Source organism: Ascaphus truei, chromosome 2 (genome assembly GCF_040206685.1).
Source record: "Ascaphus truei isolate aAscTru1 chromosome 2, aAscTru1.hap1, whole genome shotgun sequence".
In the NCBI taxonomy this organism is placed as follows: domain Eukaryota; kingdom Metazoa; phylum Chordata; class Amphibia; order Anura; family Ascaphidae; genus Ascaphus; species Ascaphus truei.
The window spans coordinates 490573400-490597656 of NC_134484.1; the positions used below are offsets into that span (position 1 = coordinate 490573400).

A 24257-nucleotide genomic window follows, 5' to 3' on the forward strand; every position below is an offset into this window, starting at 1 on the left:
AGCGCCTCTACATACACACAGCACCTCTACATACACACAGCGCCTCTACATACACACAGCACCTCTACATACACACAGCACCTCTACACACACACAGCGCCTCTACATACACACAGCACCTCTACATACACACAGCGCCTCTACATACACACAGCGCCTCTACATACACACAGCACCTCTACATACACACAGCACCTCTACATACACACAGCACCTCTACATACACACAGCGCCTCTACATACACACAGCACCTCTACATACACACAGCGCCTCTACATACACACAGCACCTCTACATACACACAGCGCCTCTACATAGACACAGCGCCTTTACATACACACAGCACCTCTACATACACAGTGCCTCTACATACACACAGCACCTCTACACACACAGCGCCTCTACACAAACAGCACCTCTACATACACACAGCGCCTCTACATACACACAGTGCCTCTACATACACACAGCGCCTCTACATACACACAGCACCTATACATACACACAAAGCGTATCTACATACACAGCACCTCTACATACACACAGCACCTCTCCATACACACAGCACCTCTACATACACACAGCACCTCTACATACACAGCGCGCCTCTACATACACACAGCGCCTCTACATACACACAGCGCCTCTACATACACACACACAGCGCCTCTACATTCACACAGCGCCTCTACACACACAGCGTATCTACATACACAGCACCTCTCCATACACACAGCACCTCTACATACACACACAGCGCCTCTACACACACACAGCACCTCTACATACACAGCACCTCTACACACACAGCACCTCTACATACACAGCACCTCTACATACACACAGCGCCTCTACATACACAGCACCTCTACATACACACAGTGCCTCTACATACACAAAGCGCCTCTACATACACACAGCGCCTCTACATACACACAGCACCTCTACATACACACAGCGCCTCTACATACACACACAGCGCCTTTACATACACACACAGCGCCTTTACATACACACAGCGCCTCTACATACAAACACATACAGCACCTCTACATTCACACAGCACCTCTACATACACACAGCGCCTCTACATACACACACAGCGCCTTTACATACACACAGCGCCTCTACATACACACAGCACCTCTACATACACACAGCGCCTCTACATACACACACAGCGCCTTTACATACACACAGCGCCTCTACATACAAACACATACAGCGCCTCTACATACACACAGCGCCTCTACATACACACAGCGCCTCTACATACACACACACACAGCGCCTCTACATACACACAGCGCCTCTACATACACACAGCACCTCTACATACACACAGCACCTGTACACACACACAGCACCTCTACATACACACAGCACCTCTACACACACACAGCACCTCTACATACACACAGCACCTCTACATACGCACAGCGCCTCTACATACACACAGCACCTCTACATACACACAGCACCTGTACACACACACAGCACCTCTACATACACACAGCACCTCTACACACACACAGCACCTCTACATACACACAGCACCTCTACATACACACAGCACCTCTACACACACACAGCACCTCTACATACACACAGCACCTCTACATACACACAGCACCTCTACATACACACAGCACCTCTACATACACAGCACCTCTACATACGCACAGCACCTCTACATACACACAGTGCCTCTACACATACACACAGCGCATCTCTACATACACACAGCGCCTCTACATACACACAGCGCATCTCTACAAACACACAGCGTCTCAACATACACAGCGCCTCTACATGCACACAGCGCCTGTACATAGACACTTCGCCTCTACATACACACAGCGCCTCTACATACACACAGCACCTCTACATACACACAGCACCTCTACATACACACAGCACCTCTACATACACACAGCACCTCTACATACACACAGCGCCTCTACATACACACAGCGCCTCTACATACACACAGCGCCTCTACATACACACAGCATCTCTACATACACACAGCACCTCTACATACACACAGCGCCTCTACATACACACAGCGCCTCTACATAGACACAGCGCCTTTACATACACACAGCACCTCTACATACACAGTGCCTCTACATACACACAGCACCTCTACACACACAGCGCCTCTACACAAACAGCACCTCTACATACACACAGCGCCTCTACATACACCTACATACACACAAAGCGTATCTACATACACAGCACCTCTACATACACACAGCACCTCTCCATACACACAGCACCTCTACATACACACAGCACCTCTACATACACAGCGCGCCTCTACATACACACAGCGCCTCTACATACACACAGCGCCTCTACATACACACACACAGCGCCTCTACATTCACACAGCGCCTCTACACACACAGCGTATCTACATACACAGCACCTCTCCATACACACAGCACCTCTACATACACACACAGCGCCTCTACACACACACAGCACCTCTACATACACAGCACCTCTACACACACAGCACCTCTACATACACAGCACCTCTACATACACACAGCGCCTCTACATACACAGCACCTCTACATACACACAGCGCCTCTACATACACACAGCGCCTCTACATACACACACAGCGCCTCTACATACACACAGCGCCTCTACATACACACAGCACCTCTACATACACACAGCGCCTCTACATACACACACAGCGCCTCTACATACACACAGCGCCTCTACATACAATCACATACAGCGCCTCTACATTCACACAGCGCCTCTACATACACACAGCGCCTCTACATACACACACACACAGCGCCTCTACATACACACAGCACCTCTACATACACACAGCACCTCTACATACACACAGCACCTGTACACACACACAGCACCTCTACATACACACAGCACCTCTACACACACACAGCACCTCTACATACACACAGCGCCTCTACATACACACAGCACCTCTACATACACACAGCGCCTCTACATACACACAGCACCTCTACATACACACAGCACCTCTACATACACAGCACCTCTACATACGCACAGCACCTCTACATACACACAGCGCCTCTACACATACACACAGCGCATCTCTACATACACACAGCGCCTCTACATACACACAGCGCATCTCTACATACACACAGCGTCTCAACATACACAGCGCCTCTACATGCACACAGCGCCTGTACATAGACACTACGCCTCTACATACACACAGCACCTCTACATACACAGTGCCTCTACATACACACAGCACCTCTACATACACACAGCACCTCTACATACACACAGCACCTCTACATACACACAGCACCTCTACATACACACAGCGCCTCTACATACACACAGCGCCTCTACATACACACAGCGCCTCTACATACACACAGCATCTCTACATACACACAGCACCTCTACATACACACAGCGCCTCTACATACACACAGCACCTCTACATACACACAGCGCCTCTACATACACACAGCGCCTCTACATACACACAGCACCTCTACATACACAGCACCTCTACATACACACAGCGCCTCTACATACACACAGCGCCTCTACATAGACACAGCGCCTTTACATACACACAGCACCTCTACATACACACAGCGCCTCTACATACACACAGCGCCTCTACATACACACAGCGCCTCTACATACACACAGCACCTCTACACACACAGCGCCTCTACACAAACAGCACCTCTACATACACACAGCGCCTCTACATACACACAGCGCCTCTACATACACCTACATACACACAAAGCGTATCTACATACACAGCACCTCTACATACACACAGCACCTCTCCATACACACAGCACCTCTACATACACACAGCACCTCTACATACACAGCGCGCCTCTACATACACACAGCGCCTCTACATACACACAGCACCTCTACATACACACAGCACCTCTACACACACACAGCGCCTCTACATACACACAGCACCTCTACATACACACAGCGCCTCTACATACACAAAGCGCCTCTACATACACACAGCGCCTCTACATACACACAGCGCCTCTACATACACACACACAGCGCCTCTACATTCACACAGCGCCTCTACACACACAGCGTATCTACATACACAGCACCTCTCCATACACACAGCACCTCTACACAAACAGCGCCTCTACATACTCACAGCACCTCAACATACACAGCACCTCAACATACACAGCACCTCTACATACACAGCGCCTCTACATACACATAGCGCATCTCTACATTCACACAGCACCTCTACATACACACAGCATCTCTACATACACAGCGCCTCTACATACACAGCACCTCTACATACACACAGCGCCTCTACATACACACAGTGCCTCTACATACACACAGTGCCTCTACATACACACAGCACCTCTACATACACACAGCACCACTACATACACACAGCGCCTCTCCACACAGTGCATCTACATACACAGCACCTCTACATACACAGCATTTCTACACACACAAAGCTCCTCTACATACACAGTGCCTCTACTTAAACACAGCACCTCTACATACACACAGCACCTCTACATACACAGCACCTCTACACACACAGCGCCTCTACATACACAGCGCCTCTACATACACAGCACCTCTACATACACAGTGCACCTCTATATACACACACAGCACCTCTATATACACAGTGAGGCTCTACTTACACATAATAGCTACATACATAGCACCCCTACATACAAAGCACCTATACATACACATGGGTCCTAATGGTGGATAGAGAGGGTGCTAGTCGGGTATTGAGGGGAAGGGCATTCCAGAGGTGTGGGGCAGTCAGTGAGAACAGTTTAAGGCAGGAGATGGTTTTAGATACAAAGGGGGTAGAGATAAGACATCCTTGAGCAGAACGCAAGAGCTCGGATGGTGCATAGCGAGAAATTAGGACTGAGATGTAAGGAGGGGCAGAAGAGTGTAAAGCTTTAAAAGTGAGGAGGTGAATTGAGTGTGAGATGCGGGATTTGATCGGAAGCCAGGAGAGGGATTTCAGCAGGGGAGGCGCTGAGACAGATTTCGGAAAGAGTAGAGTGATTCTGGCAGCAGCGTTTAGGATAGATTGTAGGGGAGACAGGTGAGAGGCAGGAAGGCCGGACAGCAGGAGGTTACAGTTATCGAGATGGGTGATTGTGTCAGAGTTTTAGCAGTCGAGAAACAGAGGAAAGGTCATACAGTGAGAAACAAGAGAAACCATCAAAAAGCGCAACAGATAGATTGATGAAACATATAAATATGTAAATCAAATGCTGCCTAAACACCTGTGGTTTCCTCCCTAAACCACATTTACTACTGAACTAAATATAATGGTGTTCATGGCGCAATTTTGATGAATAGTGCAATATAATGTGCAGACAACCCAGTGCTAAAATATATATAAACACTAATTACACATCTACTGCCGCTCTATTTGCTGCAAGGACGAGAGAATGTAGAAATAAGGCAGGGACCAGGATTGGGTGAGATATCCCCAGAAGCAAGGAGGAGAAGCACGGAGAGAAAGAGAAAGTGTGAGACTGATTTGTTGGGGTATGTTTTAGGGCATGGGGTATAGCTGGGTAGCGTCAGAGGGCTAAACATGCAGAGAAGGTTCCAGGACAGTTAGGGTAAGGTAAACTCCACACTGCCGGCCCTTCCTTCCTCCCATGATTGCCCTATTCTCTGACGCTGGCTTCACAAAAGTGTAACCACTCAGAGTGTCTTATAATGTATAAAAATATCAATCAATAACCAAAAAGGCATTCTTTTGTGTTAAACATTAATATTTTTATAAATTACAAGACAGTGTGAGTGCCTACACGTTTGTGATTTATGCTAGATACTGATCCTCCTGGATTTTGTTTGTCATGCTCCTATGGGCACATATACAATGGCACCGTAAGAGCTCCAACCAAAGGACATTATGGAACTGGCATCAGACATGTCCTCTGTCTCCTGGGGCAGGAGAGGTCTCATGGAGTCATCTATATAACCTACTCAAGGCCAGCGCTAGAGTATTTGTCACCCTAGGCTAACCTTCAGCCGTGTGCCTGCCATCCCCTCCCCCCTCTTTTCCCCCAAAATGTCTATGTTGGCTTGACTTGCTCCAGCCTGATACAATCCTCTCTATCACCCCCATCATTCTCATTCCCTCACCCCTTTTCATACTCTCATGCCTGTTAATCCCCTCTTCATCCTCTCTCACCACCATCATCCTCTCTCACCCCATTCATCCTCTCTCACACCCCCCTAGTTTAAATTCCTAACCTAGCTGAAGAGGTCCTCCCTGGCACTGGAATTTCTCACTTTCTTCCAGGTCTCCGAGGTTGGAGTGGTGGGGTGTCCTATGCCACAGATTGCACCGCCCTTCTCCTCTGCAGTGCACATTTCCTCCTCCGCTCTGTGACTGTTCTGCTCCCGTGAGTCACACCACCGCCATTACCCGCCTCATCCTCTGCCCCCCACAAAATGTGCCACCTTAGGCTGCCAAGTGCTTGCACTGGCCCTGCCTCCTCACCAACTTCTCCCCATGTGCTCCCCTCCTCACCCCTCACTCACTCCTTCCCACTCCTCTTTATTTTTGCCTCCCAACCATCTCTCTTTCTCCCACCCTCCTCTCGCTCTCCTCCTCCCTCTCTCTCACACATCCCTTTTTCTCCCCCCACACACCTCTCCCTCCCCCTTACCCCTCTCTCACTCCCCCTCTCTCTCAACCCCATCCTTCTCACCCCTCATCCCTCTCTCTCCCACCCCCACCCCTCTATCCCCCTTTCCCTATCTCTCCCCCTTCTCCTCCTCTTATCTCACAGACCCTCCCCTCTCCCCCCTACCCTCTCTCTCACCCCAAACCTTCTCTCTCACCCTAGCCCTCTCTCACTCCCCTCTCACCCACTCCCCTTTATTTCACACCCTTCTCATCCCTTTCTCTCAATTCCCCTCCCCTCTCTCACCCCTCCCTTCTCTCTGTCACCCGTTCCCCTCTCACTTACTCACCTCTCTTTCACCCCCCAATCCCCATTTTTTTAGCCCCCACACCCCACATTGTTGCACCCCCCCCCCTTATCCTGAATAGTGATGTGCAGCAGGGTGAGCAGGTTATAGGTACTCTGCAGTGGAGTGTGACAGCAGCTTGGGAAACCAGCCTGCTCTGCTCCTGGCCTCCCACACAACCCCAAAATGGGACATCCTAGGCAACCACCTAGGTCCGCTAGTTGTTGCACTGGCCATGAACCTACAGCACTCTCTCTCTCTCTCTCCACACATAGGATCGCTGGTGGCTGTAGGAAGCCATGCTTCTCCTCTGTACCTTCCTCACCCTCTGCCTCAGCGCAGTGCACAGCCAGTTCCCCAGAGTCTGCACCACAGATGAAGCTTTAAGGGACAAGAGCTGCTGCCCGGCCGGAAAGGATGGAAGTCCCTGTGGTTCCAACTCAGGGAGGGGTATATGTCGGAACTGGGTGACACATGTCCCATTTCCAAATCTCTTTGAAGCTAGCGTTCCCCAGTATGATGATGACCGTCTGAACTGGCCCCTAGACTATTTTAACAAAACATGTGAATGCTTCAGAAACTACAGTGGTTTCAACTGCGGTGACTGCAGATACGGCTTCCATGGAGAGGAATGTGATCTGAAAAAGACTGTGGTTCGGAGAGAGATCCGGGAGCTGTCCTTACCGGAGAGGGAACAAGTCTTTCGTTATTTGACACTAGCGAAGACCACAAAGAGCAAAGACTTTGTTGTCCTGACCACTGAAGACAGACATGACCGAAACACGTATCGCTTTGTGGATGCTACAATCTATAATGTCTTCGCCTGGATTCATTACTACTCTACGAAGCCAATCATGACACATAGCTCCTTTGATTACAGACATACCTATGCCCATCAAGGCCCTGCTTTTCCTGGCTGGCACCGTCTGGGTCTCCTCTTTTTAGAGAGACAAATCCAGCTCTTGAACAGTGATGAAGACTTTGCTCTTCCATATTATGATTGGCGCGGAGAGGAGAACTGCTCAATCTGTTCTAACGACTTCATGGGAGATAACGATGTGGAGGGGAACCTTGATCCATCTTCCTACTTTGGTTCCTGGAGGGTGAGTGATATTTTATTTCTAATTCCCAACTTCAAACAGAAATGTCAAAAGGGCCATCAGAACGGCAAACATTAGAAATAAAGAGATTGCAATTTAAAGTGAAATCAGTCCCAAGTACATGAATACTGAAAGGATTAGAACAGAGGCCCCTTTCAGGGTTTAATCGGCTAGAATATTATTAGTGATAAGGTGAAAGCAGAGATATTAAACCAATGTTTTACCTACGTGTCCATGAACACCAAACATTAGTCATGTACCTGTAACGGGTATTCCCCCATACAGTTGCGTATAATGCGTGTGTGCGGGGAACTTAGTATTACCAGGTGTGCGGGGAGCCTGGGGCACGTATATTAGTAATAGGAGTAACCTCGTACTCGGTGCAGCGCCTCCACTTGCGATGGATCCCACCAGAGGGGGAGTGATCCTCGCAGGACAATATATATATAGAGATCACACAACCGCATGTAAAACAACCAATAACTTTACTTGTGGGCATAGAACGTACTTGCATATATACCAACCGGTGTCCCTCCCTAGAGGAGACACTAAGTACGGCGTCTTGCAGGATGCTATCCCCCTTACACCGGGTGATCCCACCCCGTGTCCAGTAACCCCACACAATTGTCCTCCACCCTCACGTGAAATGAATATGTGTGACTGCGCAGCCACTATGTCTGATATTAATAATATAGGATCGTTGGTGCACTTGATGATGTTACCTGCCGAGCACTCCTGTGCCCGGGCCTGCCAAGGAGCTTCACAAAGGATCCGGAGGCTGACGAACACAGGAACTACCGTCCAGGGCGATCCCACCCGGATGGCTGCTGCAGCCGCAGCAGAGGTCTGAGCCCAAACCTCTGACTGGAAACGCAGCGTCCGCTGTGTCCCTAACTGATTCTGGATACTGATAAGGAGCAGGGTCCCTAACCTGGGGCCTGTCCCTACAATACTCAGCTACTATGACTCAGGGCTATCTGGGGCCTAGGGGGCTGCTGGCCAAGTGCAGGGAGTCACTGACTCCTGCACCCTACCTCCTTCCCCTAGCTGCTCCGGTCACCAACTACCAAACGTGCTGCAAGCATGCGAAATGTATCTATCCCTGAGCAGGGAGATACTGTAGCCCTATTGGCTCCCTGAGATCATGTGGGGCGATGGAGGCTCATGGGATATGTAGTCCCATCTCTAGAGCCCTCTCCTGGTTGGCTAGTGTCTCTCGCGCTTCTTCTGCACATGCGCGAGCTGTCTGTATGCCTCCCGTCGTGTGGGTCTTACCGCGCATGCGCGAGGCAATGCGCAATGGTGGCGCCCTGCTTCGGGAGCTGCCAGGAGCCTCGCAACGTGATCGCGTCCCCAGCAACCACCCGCACGCATCCCAGCAACCGGCCGCAGTGAGTGCTCGAGGGGGGGGGTCCGCAAAGGAAGGGGAACCGGGTTACATCCTCCCCCTTGGTAAAAACCCCAACGTCCTCGCTTGGGATACATAACTCAACCCTGCACAGAAATTATATAATAAAAATGCAGTTTGATCATATAACTTAGCACATGCATGACTCTAAACGATATTGCACAATTCTGTGAGCATCACAATCACAGATTGGATCTTGCTCCGAGACCACTGCTGAGCCTCATAATGGGGTGCCCCAATTTGATCATAGGTTACCCGAGTTGGAGGGTACCTGACTCTTTGGCTCCTTAGGAACTGTTCTTCTGCAACTCCCTCGGGGGAGTAATAAACACAGTCCTGAGGCTCAGCCTCTTCCCTTGAGGGGAGAAATGTCTCTGAACAGTCTCTGTGAGGCACAAAGCACGGGCTCTGTGGATCCAAAGGCTGGCCTGTTGGTGCCACCTTAGTAGGCGTTGGCCTACGGGGCCCTTTACCCGTAGCTCCTCCAGGAGATGCCCCTTCTGTGGAATAGTCCCTTTGAGAGGGTTATTCCATAGGATCTTCAGGAGTTTCAGAGTGGGTCTCGTTATTGACAGTCTCTTGACCCATCTCTGATAAGTCGGACTCACCGTTGAGCGGTGTGGCCGGTATCTCTACTTCCTCATCTCCCACTTGTGGAATGGGGAGAAGATGATTTCGGTGCCATACCTTTTCCCGGCTTTCAGTGTCTTTGATGCGATAGACCGGGAGGCCAGGCATCTGAGATTCTATTTCATATACCCCGTCTCTCCATCGGTCGGCCAATTTGTGTTTTCCCGGGACTCCCAGATTCCGATGCAACACAGCGTCCCCAGGACGAAGTTCCCAATATTTGACCTTATGATCGTATCGCCTTTTATTTCCAGCGTTCAGCTTAACTGTAGACTTCTCAGCTTGTTGATAGGCCTGCTGTAAACTGTCTTTAAGTCTTTGCACGTATTTGAAATGGGTATCATTGTGTATCCCATCCATCGAGACTCTAAGACGTACATCCACTGGCAGTCTCGCCTCTCGCCCAAACATGAGGAAGTATGGGGAGAATCCAGTTGACTCGTGTCGGGTGCAATTGTACGCATGCACCAGGGCTTCCACGTGTCGACTCCATTCAGTTTTCTGAGCACTCTGTAGTGTTCCGAGCATGTCCAGTAAGGTTCGATTAAATCGTTCTGGCAGTGCATCTCCTTCGGGGTGATACGGGGTCGTTCGTGATTTGGCGATGTTCAACATTTTGAGCAGTTCTCGGATCAGCGTGCTCTCGAAGTCCCGACCTTGGTCTGAGTGAAGGTGGTTGGGAAGACCGTAGTGCACGAAGTACTTCTCCCATAATATTTTTGCCACTGTGATGGCTTTCTGATCCTTCGTGGGGAAGGCCTGGGCATACCGGGTGTAATGGTCCGTGATGACCAGCACGTTGCATATTCCCCGGCTATCGGGCTCAATGCACAGAAAGTCCATACACACAAGGTCCATTGGGCCAGAACTCTTCAGATGGCCCATGGGTGCTGCTCTGGTGGGCAGGGTCTTGCACTGTAAACACCTAGTACAACGGCGACAGTGGCGTTCTTGGCCTCTCGCATCTTGGGCCAGAAAAAGCGATCTCTGACCAACCCAAAGGTCTTCTCTACACCGAGATGTCCATGCTCATCATGTAGGGACTTCAACACCATGTATTTCAAGTTCTTAGGGAGGACTAGTTGTCGCCTATCCGGGTGGTTGTGGTATTGCACCACCCGATAGAGTAAGCAGTTGTCTATTTCGAATTTGTCCATTTCCCGCGTGAGCGGGGCCACCAAGTCGTTGGGAGCATGCTTCAGAAGGGCTGGGTTCTTCTTTTCAATGGCTTGCCTAATGATACTAACGACAGGATCTCGTATTTTGTAGTCTACCAGATCTTTCCACCGTAGCACTTTGTCATGCGTTATGTTCATCCCTTTTGGATCACAGTAGGCGGCTGGGACAGCCTGCGACTGGCATCCCAATGAATCTGCCACCCTCAATTCCGAGAAGGCCACTTGGTCATTGACGATTGCGGCAGTGCTACACATAGCTCGCACTCCAGGTCCTGGAAGTTCTTCCCATTCCTCATCATCTTGAGTAGCAATTAGCCCTGGCCATCGGGAGAGGGCGTCAGCCCCGACATTCAAGGGTCCCGGCTTATACTTCAGGGAGAAGCGGTAATTGTTCAGAGCGGCCAGCCATCGGTGTCCTGCTGCATCCAATTTGGCCGAGGTATTGATGTACGTGAGGGGATTGTTATCCGTCCTTACCTCAAATGGCACCCCGTAAAGGTAATCGTGGAGCTTCTCGGTGATCGCCCACTTGAGAGCCAGGAACTCCAACTTGTGGACTGGGTATCTCTGTTCACTGGGTGTCAGACTGCGGCTGATGTAGGCCACAGGCGAAGGCCCTCGGGGTGCTTCTGGAGCAGGACGGCACCCAGTCCACTGAGACTGGCATCCACATGCAGAACGTATGGTTGTTCGGGATCAGCATATGCAAGCACTGGCGCTTCGGTCAGACATTTCTTCAATTTCTGGAAGGCCTGTTCACACTCAGACGTCCATTTATCACCAAACGGTTGGTGGGCCGATATGGCCTTCCTTCCGGTCTCTTCAGGGTATATCTTCAGCAGATTGTTCAGGGGTTTAGCTCTACTAGAGTACCCTTCCACGAAGCGACGGTAATACCCACAGAACCCCAGGAAGGATCGTAGTTCTGTGACGTTCTCGGGACGCAGCCAGTTCACGACCGCTTCTACTTTGGCTGGGTCGGTGGCGATCCCTTGAGCAGACACGATGTGCCCCACGTAGGTCACCGAGGTGTGACAAAACCGGCACTTGTCTAGGGACAATTTCAACCCTTCCTTCCCAAGACGGTCTATCACTTTAAGCAGCCTTTCTTCATGCTCTTCCAGAGTTCTTCTGAAGACAATGATGTCGTCCAGGTAGACGAGACACTCCCAATGGTTCATGTCCCCGATAGTCTTCTCCATCAGTCGTTGGAAGGTAGCAGGGGCCCCACATATACCTTGGGGCATACGTGTGAATTGGTAGAACCCCAGGGGACAGACGAAGGCTGTTTTCTCCTGATCCTCTGCATTCAGAGGTACCTGATAGTACCCGGATCGTAGATCGAGCACGCTGAACCATTGGCTTCCGTTCAGAGCATTCAGGATCTCTTCAATGCGAGGAAGGTTGTACTGATCCGGTATTGTACGATTGTTCAGGGTTCGATAGTCGACACACAGTCGTATGGATCCGTTCTTTTTCCTCACCACAACTATGGGTAATGCGTAGGGGCCCAGAGACTCCGTCAAAATCCCAGCGGTCTCCATTTCCTGTATGACATTCCTCACATCGTCCACATCCCGCGGGGCAATACGCCGAGAACGTTCATGGAATGGGGTGGCATCACTCAGTCGAATGGCATGTTGGGCGCTGCGACTGCACCCCACATCCATCTCACTCGTGGAGAACCTAGTCCGTCGTTTATTCAACTGGGTTGTCAGCCGTTCCTTCCACTCAGTGGGCAACGTCGACTCGCCGAAGTTGAAGTCCAGATCGACTAACCGCTCATTCACTGCTGCCGCATTCACCTCGGGTGTTGTTTTCACAGTGCTGACCGGATATATGCAACCCAGACTCTGTTCGGCATCGAGTTCCATCGGGAAGGTGGAGATGTTCTGCACATACACGTAGGTTTGTAGAGGGATTTTAGTCGTCCACTCCCTCACCTCGGGTAGTACCCTATACCCTCTCTGAACTTCTTCCTCAGGGGTACATTCCAGAGAGAAAAGCTGATTGCTCTCATCTCATTCGGGATAACAGCACCAGACGGCCATATGTTGCACTCCCCCTGGTAATATGGTCGTCAGTCCGCGTTGACGATTGTAGAGATCCCCGTGACGCTCCAGGGCATATACCTGGTTGCACTCCTCTCGTAGGACGGGATCTAGGAGCGAATTGGCCAGCGGCAACTCGTTGGTCTCTTTCAGGTACGCTCGGATCACTGCTTTTACTATATCAGTTTTGGTTCCCAAGATGATCGGATACTTGCACTGGTCTTTTGGCTCCGGGCATACCATTGCCGCTACATGCATGGGGTGTCTCTTGCCGGTGTTCAGTTAGAGTATTTCCAGTTGAACCCTTACAATCCCATCGATGGGGTAGTCTTCATTACTTAACCCCCTAACTTTCATATGCTTGGCCGCCCTCAGGGGGCAGTGTCTGAGGTGCTGGTCATAGAACTTGTGGTATATGATGGTCACTTGTGATCCCGTGTCCAGTAGGGCCGATGCGTAGATCCCTTCCAGTACAACAGGCACGATGGCCGCAGGGCCTACTTGACTGTAAGCTTCCCTTGGGGAGGCGTCATCACCGAGGGCGGCATCAGAAGAAGCATCTGTGGTTCCAGGAGGGTGTTCTGAGTCAGACTCGGCCGTTTGTACTCGGCATACCATTGACCGGGCTGGGTTTCTTCTATCGGGAGGTTTTTCCTCCGGAGGGTCCTCCCTCTCCGGACAATCGTTGGAGAAGTGGCCCTTCTTCCCGCAGTTATAGCAAACTACCTCGCGGCGTTCAGGACGACTCTTTTACATGGAAGATGACCTCTCAGGAACACGACCTACCCTGGCAGGCGACTGGTGGGTCACTTCCTCCTCCGGGGTGGAAGATTTCTTACCCTTTGGGGCAGAGGGAACCAAGGTGTCACCCTTGATGATAGCTTTGGTCTTTTTGGATTCATGGAAATGTCGCTGCACCTCATGTCCTCTGATGTAACCCAATAATTCCATGTAGCTGGGTGGTACTACAGTGATCGAGGCGGCCCGCATCATTATAGCTATGTTATGATCAGGCAACGACCCCTTGAGTAGCTGTTTGAGTCGGTATCGGTCCGCTTCGGCGGCGGAAATGATATTTTTGGACAGGAGGGTCCCCAGTGACAGCTGTAGATCGCAAACGAAGGCAGATAAATCCTCTCCTTCTTTTTGGCGAAGAGCTTTGAACTCGTCGTGTTCTCGGGTATAGGACTGAGTGAGCATTTCCACTAGTTCCAGTGCCGTAACTTCTCCTTCCACGTCACGCTGCATCCGTACCAGCTGGGCGGCTGGGCCTCGGAGGCACTCGACCAGCCTCTGTCTTTTGCTGGCTTCGGAGCACGACCACTCCGCTATTGCTTGGAGTGTATGGTCCCTCCATGCCTCGATCCCTTCTTCTCCTGCAGGCGTCGGCAGAATCCCAGAAAAGGCCTTTAGTTTCCGGAAGCTCTGTGCTTGGGTCGCGATGGTGACAGCTTTTACTAGTTGGGAGGCTATCATATTCAAGGAAAGATCTCCACTAAGGGGCTGACTACTGGTTCCTGCTCCTATGCTAGGCATGGTTGGGATGCCGCCTGGCCGTCTATCAGGAGTAGGCGAGGTGGGTGGGCTCATCGCCTAGCTGGCGACACCTCCTAACCCGCTCGGGGTGAAAGAGACCTTAGGGGGATCTACCCTGTGAGAAGTACTGGTCACCCGGTGGCTCGTGTTTGGTCCAGTACTGGTGGACACTTCTTCGGAAGCCTGGGTGTCAGGATAGATCATGAGACAGTCCTCTGCGGAGGTCTCGGGTAGGTTTAATACATGGGGAACAGTCTCTAAGCATATGTCACGCATGGTGACCAGGAGATAGGTAAACCCCCGGCCGTCAGCATCTAGTTTATAGTCTACCACCCGGGCGGTGGTCAATCTCGGGCAATTTCTTACTTGTGTGCGCACTGTGGATAAGTCTGTGTCATTTGCTACTCCCGCCACTGCAACCGCGCGTCTTGGGGATACTTGTTGCGCTAGGGCCCAGTCATTGACATCTTGCTTTGACGGCACGGACATGATGGCGTTTAAATCGGACAATTTGATATGGAATAGGGCACCCCAGGTAGAATCTCAGCAGCGCCTCCAAATGTAACGGGTATTCCCCCATACAGTCGCGTATAATGTGTGTGTGCGGGGAACTTAGTGTTACCAGGTGTGGTGCTTTACCTTTTAGGCTCACAGGGGGCCTAGGCCTCCACCACTGGGAACCTGGGGCACGTATATTAGTAATAAGGAGTAACCTCGTACTCGGTGCAGCGCCTCCACTTACACCGGGTGATCCCACCCCATGTCCAGTAACCCCACACAATTGTCCTCCACCCTCACGTGAGATGAATATGTGTGACTGCGCAGCCACTATGTCTGATATTAATAATATAGGATCGTTGGTGCACTTGATGATGGTTACCCACCGAGCACTCCTGTGCCCGGGCCTGCCAAGGAGCTTCACAAAGGATCCGGAGGCTGACGAACACAGGAACTACCGTCCGGGGTGATCCCACCCGGATGGCTGCTGCAGCCGCAGCAGAGGTCTGAGCCCAAACCTCTGACTGGAAACGCAGCGTCCACTGTGTCCCTAACTGATTCTGGATACTGATAAGGAGCAGGGTCCCTAACCTGGGGCCTGTCCCTACAACACTCAGCTACTGGGTGGCTCAGGGCTATCTGGGGCCTAGGGGGCTGCTGGCCAAGTGCAGAGAGTCACTGACTCCTGCACCCTACCTCCTTCCCCTAGCTGCTCCGGTCACCAACTGCCAAACGTGCTGCAAGCCCGCGAAATGTATCTATCCCTGAGCAGGGAGATACTGTAGCCCTATTGGCTCCCTGGGGTCATGTGGGGCGATGGAGGCTCATGGGATATGTAGTCCCATCTCTAGAGCCCTCTCCTGGTAGGCTAGTGTCTCTCGCGCTTCTTCTGCGCATGCGCGAGCTGTCTGTATGCCTCCCGTCGTGTGGGTCTTACCGGGCATGCGCAAGGCAATGCGCAATGGCGGCGCCCTGCTTCGGGAGCCGCCGGGAGCCTCGCAACGCGATCGCGTCCCCGGCAACCGCCCGCACGCATCCCAGCAACCGGCCGCAGTGAGTGCTCGAGGGGGGGGTCCGCAAAGGAAGGGGAACCGGGTTACATACCTATGTAATGCTATAGTTATACTGTATGGATGGAGAGTCCGGGAACATCTTAGTTTGTCTCATTTTGACAAACAACCTAATTTGTTCTCTGCTGCTGAGGTGCACTCAGCCAGTTACATCACCTTCAATCTCATAGGTCAGGAACCAGATGGATCCTGTATCCTTATCTCTGTTTCTCCGTAAGGGCTGTTCTATAGAGGGCGCGCTTGCTGCGCTTTGCGTGCGCGCGGCAGATATAGATGGCTGAGGTTTGTCAGCCCTTCTATACAAGGGCCGCACGCGGCAGGGAGCGGGGAGCCGACCGGCGAGGGAGAAGACTGGAAAATAAAGAATTTGCGCCGCTACCGCAGCTGAAATGTATGTATGTATGTATGTATGTATGTATGTGTGTGTGTTTATGTGTATGTATGTAAGTATGTATGTATGTGTGTGTGTTTATGTGTGTGTGTACAGTATGTGTCAATAAATGCACAATAATTTTTTTTTTTTATTCAACTTTCTTTTTTCTTTTAAAAATCTTATTTAAGAAATATTATTCACACGCACACACACACGCACACACACACGCACACACACACACACACTCACATACACACTCACACACACACAGAGTACCTGTCGGGCTGTTTTATAGACACAAAAAGCGTACTTCGCGTACACACACACACACACATACACACACGCACACATATACACACACACATATACACACACACATACACACATATATATATACAAACATATACACACATATACGCACACACATATACACACACACATACACACATATATATATACAAACATATACACACATATACGCACACATATACAGACACACACAGAGTACCGGTCGGGCTGTTCACACAGGCGCTCGCGGCCGCGCTCCCTCACCCTCTATAGAACAGCCCATAGAAATGTAGGGAGTTGTACAAAGAGGGACTCGCTGTCTCCTTAAGGCTGCGTCCCCGCTGGCACTGAGCGCGCTAACGCTTAAAGCATGATCGCCAGGTGTCCTGGAATCTGCGTGCGCGCGCGGGACGGATGGCATTGTGGGCTAGCTGAGCACGCTGGAAAGTCAGTTTTTTTCTATTTTATAAGCACCAAGCTTGTGTGCCTGCGTAAGCGGTGACTTACATATATATGTAAGTGAGCGGGAGAGTTCTTGTGTGAAACTGCTTCACTGAGATAAGATTGAGATTGTCAGACACAATAGCCGCATTAACAGAAGGGTCCAATGTCAGGGACTTACTGTACCAGGCAGGCAGATTAGCAGCAACATTATATCTTCACTGTAAGAAAACTGAGATTACAGTCTGACAGTGTCTCTATCTCCCAAATCCTGAGGAAGGGTTTGTTCTCTCTCTATAAAGATGTAATTACATTTACTGACAATCAATGCCTGGCATGTTCCTGTGACTTCTTCCTATGCTGGCCCTGTGACTTCTTCCTATGCTGGCCCTGTGACTTCTTCCTATGCTGGCCCTGTGACTTCTTCCTATGCTGGCCCTGTGACTTCTTCCTATGCTGGCCCTGTGACTTCTTCCTATGCTGGCCCTGTGACTTCTTCCTATGCTGGCCCTGTGACTTCTTCCTATGCTGGCCCTGTGACTTCTTCCTATGCTGGCCCTGTGACTTCTTCCTGTGCTGGCCCTGTGATTTCTTCCTATGCTGGCCCTGTGATTTCTTCCTATGCTGGCCCTGTGATTTCTTCCTATGCTGGCCCTGTGATTTCTTCCTATGCTGGCCCTGTGATTTCTTCCTATGCTGGCCCTGTGACTTCTTCCTATGCTGGCCCTGTGACTACTTCCTATGCTGGCCCTGTGACTACTTCCTATGCTGGCCCTGTGACTACTTCCTGTGCTGGCCCTGTGACTTCTTCCTATGCTGGCCCTGTGACTTCTTCCTATGCTAGCCTTGTGACTTCTTCCTATGCTGGCCCTCTGACTTCTTTCTATGCTGGCCCTGTGACTTTTTCCTATGCTGGCCCTGTGACTTCTTCCTATGCTGGCCCTGTGACTTCTTCCTATGCTGGCCCTGTGACTTCTTCCTATGCTAGCCCTGTGACTTCTTCCTATGCTGGCCCTCTGACTTCTTTCTATGCTGGCCCTGTGACTTCTTCCTATGCTGGCCCTGTGACTTCTTCCTATGCTGGCCCTGTGACTTCTTCCTATGCTGGCCCTGTGACTACTTCCTATGCTGGCCCTGTGACTTCTTCCTATGCTGGCTTGTGACTTCTTCCTATGCTGGCCCTGTGACTTCTTCCTATGCTGGCGATGTGACTTCTTCCTATGTTGGCCCTGTGACGTCTTCCTATGCTGGCCCTGTAACTTCTTCCTATGCTGCCCTTTGACTTCTTCCTATGCTGGCCATGTGACTCCTTCCTATGCTGGCCCTGTGACTTCTTCCTATGCTGGCCCTGTGACTACTTCCTATGCTGTCCCTGTGACTGCTTCCTATGCTGTCCCTGTGACTTCTTCCTGTGCTGGCCCTGTGACTACTTCCTATGCTGGCCCTGTGACTTCTTCCTATGCTGGCCCTGTAACATCTTCCTATGCTGTCCCTGTGACCACTTCCTATGCTGTCCCTGTGACTGCTTCCTATGCTGTCCCTGTGACTTCTTCCTGTGCTGGCCCTGTGACTACTTCCTATGCTGGCCCTGTGACTACTTCCTATGCTGTCCCTGTGACTGCTTCCTATGCTGTCCCTGTGACTTCTTCCTGTGCTGGCCCTGTGACTACTTCCTATGCTGGCCCTGTAACTTCTTCCTATGCTGGCCCTGTGACTTCTTCCTATTCTGTCCCTGTGACTTTTTCCTATGCTGGCCCTGTGACTTCTTCCTATGCTGGCCCTGTGACTTCTTCCTATGCTGGCCCTGTGACTTCTTCCTATGCTGGCCCTGTGACTACTTCCTATGCTGGCCCTGTGACTTCTTCCTTTGCTGGCCCTGTGACTTCTTCCTATGTTGGCCCTGTGACTTCTTCCTATGCTGGCCCTCTGACTTCTTCCTATGCTTGCCCTGTGACTTCTTCCTATGCTGGCCCTGTGACTACTTCCTATGCTGGCCCTGTGACTTCTTCCTATGCTGGCCCTGTGACTTCTTCCTATGCTGGCCTTGTGACTTCTTCCTACAGTATGCTGGCCCTGTGACTTCTTCCTATGCTGGCCCTGTGACTTCTTCCTATGCTGGCCCTGTGACTTCTTCCTATGCTGGCCCTGTGACTTCTTCCCATGCTGGCCCTGTGACTTCTTCCTATGTTGGCCCTGTGACTTCTTCCTATGCTGGCCCTGTGACTTCTTCCTATGTTTGCCCTGTGACTTCTTCCCATGCTGGCCCTGTGACTTCTTCCTATGCTGTCCCTGTGACTTCTTCCTATGCTGGCCCTGTGACTTCTTCCTATGCTGGCCCTGTGACTTCTTCCTATGCTGACCCTGTGACTTCTTCCTATGCTGGCCCTGTGACTTCTTCCTATGCTGGCCCTGTGACTTCTTCTTATGCTGGCCCTGTGACTTCTTCCTATGTTGGTCCTGTGACTTCTTCCTATGCTGGCCCTGTGACTTCTTCCTATGCTGGCCCTGTGACTTCTTCCTATGCTGGCCCTGTGACTTCTTCCTATGCTGGCCCTGTGGAATAGGAAGGGCCATGGTCTGCAGTATTCAGAATTATAGCAAAAGCAAATAGGCAATGGGAGAATTATCATCTCTGTGTCTTCTCCTGTTCCTCAGTCCATCTGCAGCGGGTTTCACAGGGTGGAAGCTTACTGTCCGGTGGTTGATGATGAATCTCAGATGGAAAAGCTGCAGAGGCAACCTGGTACCGACCCTCAGTATGACAGACTGCCCTCGTTCCAAGATGTGGAGGACACACTCAATTTGAGAGACTTTGACAGATCCCCATATAACAGCAGAGCAACACAAAGCTTCCGTAATGCCCTGGAAGGTGAAAAACTGATTTTGAATCTTTTTATGTGTTAGGATTAAACGATGTTTATGTAAATTATGCAGATATTTTCTCTTGAACATTTTGGAATATGTGGAAACTAACCAATTTCAATTAATGCTAAAAATGTCTGGATGTGTCATGGATTTTTTCTTCTAATGTTTCTACAAGTTCGTACTGTATATTGATCAATCAGTTTATCCGTTGTAATCCTGTCCCTATATTACCTTCTTTTATAAACCTACTGACAGTAATAGGGAGAGCTGGGATCCAGTGACGGGGATGGGATCAGTAAGAGAGGGACATGATATAAACTGGCTCTTGATGTGCCTGTGTTCTCTCTTTGCTCAGGGTTCATTATGCCATCAGATGGGATGACATTAGACACAACCATGCATAATCAAGTCCACGTGTACATGGGAGGGACCATGGGCCAAGTCCCAATATCCAGCAATGACCCAATGTTTGTCCTGCACCATTGCTACATTGACAAGTAAGTTTCTGCACAAATCAACTCTGCTGTTTAAACCCTTTGTAGATACTTTCCCCGGCTGTAGCTGCACGTATAGAAATGTTCCTCAGCCAGATTTGCCTGTGGGAGGTACAATTTCTGCCATGAGGGCAGGAACAGGGTAAATATTAGAGAGGAGGAGAGATGAGGAGAAGAGAAAGGGGTTTAACAAAGTATTGGAGGAAAGTATGTTTCATAAAGAGAACTGCCAGAACAAGAGGTCACTGCGCTGAAGCGGGAGGGTGACAGAGTTAGGGGAAATGTGATGAGGTACAGAAAGGGCGGTGGATATGTGGAATAACCTTCTAACAGAGGAGGTTGAGGCAAATTCAGCCAGGGACTGATAAACGTATTGGGATAGATATAAAGATATTCTAAGTATGAAAGGAAGACAAAGGACGGAGGTCTGAGGTTTTATACCAGGCAGGAAAATGGGCAAATTAGGTGGGTCACATGGTTCTATTCTGCTGTCGAATTCTATGTTTGTGTAGCTGTATGAGTGAAGGTCAGGATTAGGAGCAAGTGAGGATGAAAGGCAGGAAGATTGTAGATTGCAAACAGAGGTTTAGATGAGAATAGAGACAGTTCGAGTGGACAGCCGGTTATTTGAAGTTTCAAGAGTTTACATTAGGTAAAAGAGTAGAGTAAGAGAGGGCATGTGTCTGGTTAAAGTATAGAGTGTTGGTTGGAGAGCAGGTTGGTAGAGACGGTAAGTGGAGAGAGAGTTGGTAGAAAACAGACTGGTAAAGAGCGGGTTATTGGAGGGTAAATTGGTGGAGAGCAGGGAGATGGAACGTGGGATAATGGTTGATAGGTTTGTGGAGAATAGGTTGATGGAGAGAGGGTTGGTGGAGAGTTGGTTAGTAGAGAATATTGTATTTATTTGGCACATATAGCAAGACAGATCTGTTATCTTTGCCTTTCTGTTACAGGATCTTTGAGTTATGGATAACCAAATATGATGGAAATCCTAATTCATATCCTGAAAACGATGAGCCGGGACAAGGCCCCGAAGAGTGCTGCACCCCGTACTTCCCATGTTATTGGAACAAAGATCTCCTACGAAAGTCAACAGATCTTGGATACAAATATTCAACATATCAGGGAAGTTAAAAGAGCGACAAGTTCAGCAGCCAGAGGAAGTACAGCAGGCAGAGGAAGTACAGCAGCCAGAGGAAGTACAGCAGCCAGAGAAAGTACAGCAGCCAGAGGAAGTACAGCAGCCAGAGGAAGTACAGCAGCCAGAGAAAGTACAGCAGCCAGAGGAAGTACAGCAGCCAGAGAAAGTACAGCAGCCAGAGGAAGTACAGCAGCCAGAGAAAGTACAGCAGCCAGAGGAAGTACAGCAGCCAGAGAAAGTACAGCAGCCAGAGGAAGTACAGCAGCCAGAGGAAGTACAGCAGCCAGAGGAAGTACAGCAGCCAGAGGAAGTACAGCAGCCAGAGGAAGTACAGCAGGGATAGTAGAGTTTAAAGCATAAAAATTGGTCTGCCATGGAGATTACAGCTATTGCCCCAACCTGTAGCGACGTTTCATTTACTTCTATCTCCTTTAACTTTTGGTTCTCACCTGCCTCCTGTTCCCACTTAATCCTGTGCTGGGAAGATAGCAGCGACACGCAGGCTCCGGTCTCGGCAGGCTATGCATTCTGGGTGCGACTTTGTTCTTCTCAGCGGTGACTGACAGTGCTGCTAAACATGCATTGTCCTAAAGAGGGGAGGCGTTAGCAGGACATTTACCCTACAAAAAGCTTTGATCCCGCTCTGCATTTAATAAAGCTGCAAATATTCCTTTTCATATCGGTTTTCTATAGAATTGTCTTTCTGGACGCTCAGAACAATAAATTATCTCACTCTGACTTATGTTATGTCTGCATTTGTGACTAAATATATATATATCTCCTGAATGTTTAATGGTACACAAACAAGGACATGAGATGTGTTTTCAGTAAAACGTTCTGGGACTTATTTACAAGCGCACATAGAATCACACGCGCTGCGTCCAGGCATACGATAGATAACTTTAGTGAGGGTCCCTCCTGCTGCTCCAAATCCTCCCGCGATCAACGGGGCAATACTTGGAAAATGAAAACAAGAAGTAGCACAATGAAGGGACGGGTAAGTATATACGTCATTTATATAGCGAACTAGCAAAATATATAAAACTCACATCAAGTATAAGGTACATCGGCACAGCCGCTTTAACATCATAACAAAACGCAGTGCCTGGCAGGTAATCTTCCAACCTCCTAACCAGGAAAGTCCCGCAGACGCCGGCTCCTAGCAGGGCAGCCGATCGGCAGCCGAATGAAGGCAACAGTGGTGACGTAGCAGTGGGAGGGTGAAACGGCCTCTACGCGTTTCGCATCATACGCTTTGTCAGAGGGAAGTTCATAAAACCCATCAGGCAGCCAGATAAAGGCAACCAAACTAATAACAATCAAGCAATGACATATAAATACATCAAACATATAATAAAGAAACACATAATTAAAAACAACTATTAATTATAAACAACAACCCTCAAAACAAAAAAATATAAAAAAAACATGCAAAGCATACAACAGTATGAAAAGTGAAAAACATAAAACCAAAATACTGAATAAAAATAGAGCACATATTATTTAAGAAAGAGACCTAGCTTGACCATTTCATTTAAACCCAAAGGCGCTTTACTCTGATAAGTAAAAATCCCAAATTATTCCCTTTGTTATAATTTAAGGTCACGATTACCACCTCTAGGGACTTCAGACACCAATTCCAGACCCCTAAAGCATAAACGATCAGGAATCCCATCATGTTTATAACAACGTGTTGTACTAGCCCGTGACGTTTTCAATATATTGTAACCCGCATGGGCAGTTAATAACATAAACGACATAGCTAGATCTGCAATTAATGACACTAGAAATGTTGTAATCTTTACCTGTGGTGGGTGCTGTCACTACCTTATCATGCGCCATATATTTACACATGGCGCAATCCCACATGTACAATTCCCCACTGGTCTTGAAAGAAATCCAATCAGCTGATTTTGGGTTCTAGACATTTTACGGGCACTAGGGGACTACATATTCTTAAGGGTATGGGTTTTCCTAAAGATCACTTGGGGTTTATCCAGCAGGTTCCCCCTAAGATCTGGGTCCATCTGGAGCAAACCCCAATTTTAATTGATGATCCCCTAAATATGAGAATCCTGTGCACAGGAATTGCTAATGAACACAGGTTATATAGTTGTATTGTAGATAAGGTGGAAAAAAGACATGCGTCCATCA

The 24257-nt window shown here is 49.6% G+C and overlaps 1 protein-coding gene across 2 annotated transcripts in view; it reads left to right on the forward strand.

Moving 5' to 3' along the window:
* Window positions 1-22841, forward strand: part of LOC142488070 (tyrosinase-like) — a 45753-nt gene extending 22912 nt beyond the window's left edge. The window contains exons 1-5 of one of the 2 annotated variants that reach the window (XM_075588444.1): window positions 6366-6459; window positions 7306-8133; window positions 20259-20472; window positions 20824-20965; window positions 21916-22841. In XM_075588444.1, the coding sequence (XP_075444559.1) occupies window positions 7330-8133; window positions 20259-20472; window positions 20824-20965; window positions 21916-22096 (1341 nt within the window). In that variant the 5' untranslated portion in view covers window positions 6366-6459; window positions 7306-7329 and the 3' untranslated portion in view covers window positions 22097-22841. Of the gene's footprint in view, window positions 1-6365; window positions 6460-7305; window positions 8134-20258; window positions 20473-20823; window positions 20966-21915 lie in introns of those variants that run through there. The other variant, XM_075588443.1, reaches the window with a different exon arrangement.
* The last annotated feature ends 1416 nt before the right edge of the window (window positions 22842-24257 follow it).